Below are 6253 nucleotides of genomic sequence, written 5' to 3' on the forward strand. Positions count from 1 at the left end.
TAAAACTTCAACAAAATTTATTGGTTTTCCTTGACTGCCTCTGGTTCAGCTTTGGGAGAGCTTACTGGGTTCATCAGGCGTTGTTTCTGGGCTGCTGCTGCTGCTTTTAAGGCCCTTTTTTGCTTCTTTAGCTTTTGAGCCTCCTGGTAAACCTGGAGATTACAAAAAAAGACTTTGTAATTCTATGTAAAAACTCTGACTGGGAGCAAACGGGCTGGGAACCGACTCCCCCAGCTGGTCAACACGGCCTTTCTCCATGGGGTTAAGGCCTTGGCGCCAGTTCCATGCCTTTATCAGAAAGTGACAACCCCTCCCTTCCGCTCTTTCCACCACAGTCCCAGAACGGGACCAACCAAAGCAGCAATTTGGACTCATACCCGAATGCACAAAGCCTTCTTGGTCACCCAGCGGCGGTGGGCTTTTCGGTGGTACATAGGGGGGAAGATGTACTCAATCCCCAGGTCCTTGCATGTCTTCTCAAAGACACTGTAGTTGGTCTTACGGAGGTTTTTGAGCATCTTTTGCCTCTGGTCAATGCTCATCATCAGATAGCGCTTGAGAGCTTTGTCCTGTAAGAAGGTTGGTATCCCTTTCAGTATTATATAAATAAGTGGTGTGCCACTTTATAGTAACAAAGGATAGTAATTTCATCATCTCACTGAAGTCTCCCAACAATCTCTTGCAAATACTAGTGCAACTCTGAGGTAGGTATTGTTATTCCTATTTTACAGATGGGAAAATAAAGGGTCAGCAATGTTATCAGGTCTTGAATATTGATATACTCGTCTCACTCTAAATTTCATGCTCTTTCCCTACACTACTCACTCAGCCTCTCCAGAGCTCAGCAGACTTTCAGATGGAGTAGAGAGGAGGGAAGAACTTACACTCTTCTTGGAGACCCCTACCCACAGCGAGGTACTGCTCCATGAGAAAATTCTGCAGTGTGGCTGGTGTTCCACACTCTAGAACAAAACTCTGACTTCCAAGGAACAGGCTCAACCAGCTTCCAGAGAACACTGAGATGCCAGCCTGGAGCTGGACCGGTCTGTATTCACAAACTGTGTGTTTATTAAAAATACTAGCAACTGCCTAATTACAGCAGCTCTGTGCCCGACACTGTGCTGAGATATGGCATAATGGTTAAGAATATGGGCCCTGGAGTCAGACCCCTTAGTTTGAAGTCCTAGCACTCACTTTCTAGTGCTGTGCCTTGAGAATAACTTAACCTCTCCATGCCTAGATTATTCCTCTGTAAAGTGGGACAGGAAGATGGATTAAATGAGCTAATGCATGTAAAATATTTAGGAAGGAGCCTAAATACTATATTTGCATCACGTTGGCTGCTTTTATTTTATATAGTCCTTGCAATCCTGTCAGTAGATATTATGATTCCCATTTTACAGACAGAACTGAGGTTCAGACATGTAAAGTAACTTTCCCAGAATCACCTACCTAGTTAAGTGGAAGTGGCAGAGCTTGGATTTGAACCCAGAGCAATTTGACCCTATTCGTGCATTCAACAAATATTTACTGAGCATCCACTAGGTGCCAGACACTGTGACCATTGGTGACATTCAGCACAGCCCTGAAAGGCTTCCATTTCTCTACTGGAGGCAGAAAGGAAATGTTTACCTCACTGAGGAGTGGGCACTCTGGTGCTGTAGCCTCCTGGCATCTCAAGCTGACTCTTAGGACCCAGAGCCCTTTACCTCTTAGACTCCTCTGGCCCAGTTGCTGGTGTTCAGCTGTGAGCGATGCTCAAGGCTTACCTTTCGATGTTTCTGCATGTGTTCTTCATAATTGCGGATCTTGACAGTCAAGGCAACAACTGAAACCACAAACCACAGAGGATGAGAGCTGGGCACAGAGGAAGGAACGGCCCGGGCCTGGGGCCTGGGTTATGTATTAAGACCTCAAGGAATAACAATCACCAAGGCTTTTTTTTGTACAGCTCTCTGTAATTCCAAGATCTCAAAAGATTTTGGATTATCTTTGCTTTAGCAAGCAAAGCCTAAGGGAAGCTCCTTAATCTTATATCCCCAAACCATAGCAAATAGCATTTTTACAGTAAAACTTTAGAGCATTCCTATTAAATTCAGGAATTAGTTTAGGATGCATGCTATCATGGCTAATGATTCGACACTGCACTGGAGGTCCTAGCCAATGCAATAAGATGAAATTCCCGAGCTGCCAAGGGTCTGCTCCTTGCCTCTCCCCTTCCAGCTACCACCCTTATCTCTGTTTTTAACAAATGAGTTTTCAGAATTATCAACTCCCACTCATCTCCTAAAGCCCCAGAATATCCTTCCTCAGGTATCCTCTTGTTTGATTCCTGCAAAGGTGGGCAAAGGCAAAAGCAGAAGGTGGCCCTAAGGAGAGGTTGTAAGTATGGTCGGCCCTTTCTGTACACACATTGAGTTCTGGGAGCCCTCAGACAGGGCAGTGGGAACCTTGGCTCTGGCCACACGGTCCCTTCACACCACCTTAGCTGCAAAGTGGAGGGGGGGGGGGGGGGGGGGGGAGAGAGAGAGAGAGAGAGAGAGAGAGAGAGAGAGAAACAGAAACTTGGGTTCCTGAGGAATCCTGCCTGAGCTCACATAGAGCTATGAAGCAGGATCTGGGCAGTGACTACAACAGTGGTTCCCAAACTTATTTGGCCTACCGCCCCCTTTCCAGAAAAAATATTACTCAGCCCCTGGAAATTAACTTTTTTAAAATTTTAATAGCAGTTACTCATCACCCCCAAATGCACCTGTGGCCATCACCGCCCCCCTGGATCGCTGCAGCGCCCACCGGGGGGCGGTAGCGCCCACTTTGGGAATCACTGGACTACAACATCATACAGTTCAGGATACACAGTCCAGTTTCATTATCCATGGTTCTTTCTGTCTCTCCTTTAATAAGCCACATTGAATCCCTATGTACTTGCAGATGAGGGCCCTGGATCAAGTACCAGCTAGCAGCCCCCCTTAACCCACACTCCCCAAGGGCCCCCTAACCAACTTCGAGCCTCCAGGGATCTGTTGTCCTCAGGGTTTGCCACAACCTTGTTCATCAATTGTTCTTTCTTGATTTTTAGCTTCTCCTTCTGTTGAAGATAGAGAGAGTCTATGAAGTGTGCTACCCCATCATAAGAACTGGTCCTCACACCCCCAAGGCCATGGGCTTCAGTCATAGCAACGAGGCCATAAAGCTCAGGGCCTGACTTCACTCTGCTACCAGGGCCTGGCCTCTGCCAACCACTTGGCTATTCACATGTAGGTGAGCCCAAGGCCAAGGCTACTGACAGGAGAAATGGCTAGTTGGATGAATGTCCCTAAAGCTTGCTCATTCATTCAGACATCAGATCTTTATTGGGCACCTACTGTTTGTCAGGTGCTAGGGGTATAGTGGGGAACAAGACTGTCCCTGCCCTTGAGGCGCTCAGTCTCGAGGTATTAACAAGCAGACACAGAGTGACACTGGTGTAAGTGCTGCTACCTGAAAAGCATGGGATGGGAGGTGTTACCAGGATAGGAGGGAGTCCCAGAGGAGAGGGCTGAGGGAGGCCAAGGTTTGGCACAGGCCACTCACCTGATTCCCCATTTCCAAAGACAAGAGTCTTTTCACGATATCATCAACCCTGTGGAAAAGTCATAGCAATGAGAGAGAGACGTTAGGGTAGAGGAGAAAAGGGAAGCACTGCTGTTTTCATTTTAGTTGGCAAAGCAAGGATGATTAAAAACTTCTTTTACAACAAATGAGTCTCTCTGGAAGTTGGGAGCCATCTCCCACAGATTAGAAGTCAACCCGCATCTGACCTGCTGGGCTGAGAACATGGAACGATGTAATAACTACAGAAAATTGAGGCTGTCAGCTTGAGTGTTCCAGGATTGTCATAGGGAGGGTAAAGGAGGATTTCCATTTTAGCTAGAATATGGTTCAATCTGTTTTGAGACACTTCAATTCTATAATCATTGTTTCTTTCTCAAGTCACACTGCACAGTGGGAAGGGCAAGAGGGACTGCCCAGCTACCACCGTACAACAGGGGCCGAGCAGAAGGACCCTGGCCTTGGTGTTGTTTGGCCGGGGATTCAAACCCTAGCTCTGTCCCATTGGAGCTGTATGACATTGGGCAGCTTGATAATCTATAACATGAGGATAGTATGTCTTACCTTTCAGAGATTTTTGAGAGGATCAAGACATGAGAGATTTCTAAAAAAACCTGAGGCATGTTACCTCCTTGGTATCTAATAGTATAGGGCAGTGGTCGGCAAACTGCGGCTCGCGAGCCACATGCGGCTCTTTGGCCCCTTGAGTGTGGCTCTTCCACAAAATACCATGTGCGGGCGCACATGTACAGTGCGATTGAAACTTCGTGGCCCATGCACAGAAGTCGGTATTTTGTGGAAGAGCCGGTATTTTGTGGAAGAGCACAAAATACCACGTGTGGGCGCGCACGTACAGTGCGATTGAATCTTTATGGCCCATGGGCAGAAGTCGGTATTTTGTGGAAGAGCCACACTCAAGGGGCCAAAGAGCCGCATGTGGCTCGAGAGCCGCAGTTTGCCGACCACTGGTATAGGGTCTTCACCCAGAGCACAAAAAAAGTAATCAGTTAAGCCCCATAAGCTCCACCTGTCCCGGCTGCCCACTCACCCTCACCATGCTTGGGCTGCTACAGTTCTCGGCCCCATTCTATAATCAAGCTTCAGATAGATCAGGCTGGGCCTCGAAGCCACTGTCTTCTCCCTCTCCTCGCCAATCCTCCCAGGGCCCCCTGCTTCACCAAAGAGATTTTTTCCCTGCTTACTTCTCAATTCCAGGGACGTCCTGGTAATCTTTGAGGAGCGTGGAAGGGGGCGGGTCATCTTCCTGGCTGGGACGGACTGTCAAGTGGAAGGATGGAAAACACCCAGAGTTAACTCTCATTGCCCATCCTCCCAGACGTCACTCTTCTCACCAGCTCTATCAGAGCCACCCAGGGTCTCCAGCAAGGTGTGGACATCTGTGGGCTCGGTTTCTCCTCTGCAAACGCCCTGGGCACCTGCCCCGATATTTCACGCTGGGAGTAGATGGCCTTTCCCAAGACCCTGTATTGTCACTTCTCACCTGTCTGGCTCTACAGTTATCACATCCCCAACAGGATGTGGACTGAATGTAACTTCCTTTGAATCCCCCCTCCCTCCTGCCCCCAGTCTGATCCATAGCCCAGCACAGAACAGGCACTCAACAAAACAACTGCCCGCTCACTGCATGAATGAAGTAAGGGGGTTGAGGAGGGAACCCTCAGCCCTGGTGTGTGCAACCCTGTCTTCGCTTGGAGGTGAGGGAGAGGGAGAGGTATGGGGGAGAGCAACCTGTCCACTCCGGTCAGAACCTACTCTGCCGCTATGCAAAGAATAGCAATAAATACAAATACTACCGTTTATTGTACACAGTACTAAGGATGCTTTTCATGTGTCATCATCGAGTCCTAACAACGATCCGCTCAAACAGATACTCCCACACTCATTTTAGAACGAGACTGAGAGAGGAAGTGATTGCCCAGTATCACTAACTCTTCACCGACGTGCAGACTGCCTCGGAGGGGAAACCCCCCTGCACCTCAGAAGGGCAAGGGCTGGCTGTCTCCTAGGTAGGCCTGGGGAGGCCGCCCCCCCCGCCTGGCTCCCTTCCACTCTCACCCGGGCGGAAGGTTCCTGCTCCCGCGCCCCGGCTCCCCCCGCCCCGCACGCGGGCTTCAGGCTGAAGCTTTGCGACAAGGTGGACGCGGTTGTTGTAGGACCTCGGGCCCACCCCACCTCGTGGCTACCGAGCCGCCTCCGGCCTCTCCGCCACCCCAAGCCTTCGGGGCACACTCTCTTCCGCCCCAAGTTCCGCCCGCGTCCCGTCCGAGAGCTCCTACCTGGTCTCTGGATGGCATAGCCGCGGGCGGCCGGGAGGAGACCTGTGCAGAAAAGAGAGGCTGAGGCCATCGCCTTAATAGTCCAGCCTCGATTCCTTCCTACGGCCCTTCCTCCAAGGTGCCTGCACCCTGCGCCTACACGCCGTCCCATGGCCCCTGCACCCCGCTGCCTGTGCCTCCCCCCTCTCGTCTCACTCCTTCCCCACCCTCCACCCTTCCTCTCTCCCCTACCCGCCTCCACCTCCGCCGAACCCTTCCCCTACTCCTGCAGTCCCGTTTCTCAGCTCCTCACCGCGGGGAGGGGAGGGGAGGACCCGGGGGTCGGAAGGAAGCCGGGCGCACCTTCCCCCCGGCAGCCCGAGGAC

General features: G+C 50.6%; 1 protein-coding gene across 1 annotated transcript; it reads right to left on the reverse strand.

The window, feature by feature from the left end:
- MRPS15 (mitochondrial ribosomal protein S15) lies at window positions 1-6247 on the reverse strand (the record flags this gene model as incomplete). The annotated part of the gene is made up of 8 exons (XM_005868606.1): window positions 1-152; window positions 378-569; window positions 1770-1828; window positions 3004-3088; window positions 3574-3622; window positions 4794-4869; window positions 5889-5930; window positions 6181-6247. Coding segments are annotated over 8 exons (705 nt in total), but the record flags the coding sequence as incomplete, so codon positions are not given.
- Between the last annotated feature and the right edge of the window lie 6 nt (window positions 6248-6253).

This window comes from Myotis brandtii, unplaced genomic scaffold, assembly GCF_000412655.1.
Source record: "Myotis brandtii unplaced genomic scaffold, ASM41265v1 scaffold274, whole genome shotgun sequence".
NCBI classification, from domain to species: Eukaryota; Metazoa; Chordata; class Mammalia; order Chiroptera; family Vespertilionidae; genus Myotis; species Myotis brandtii.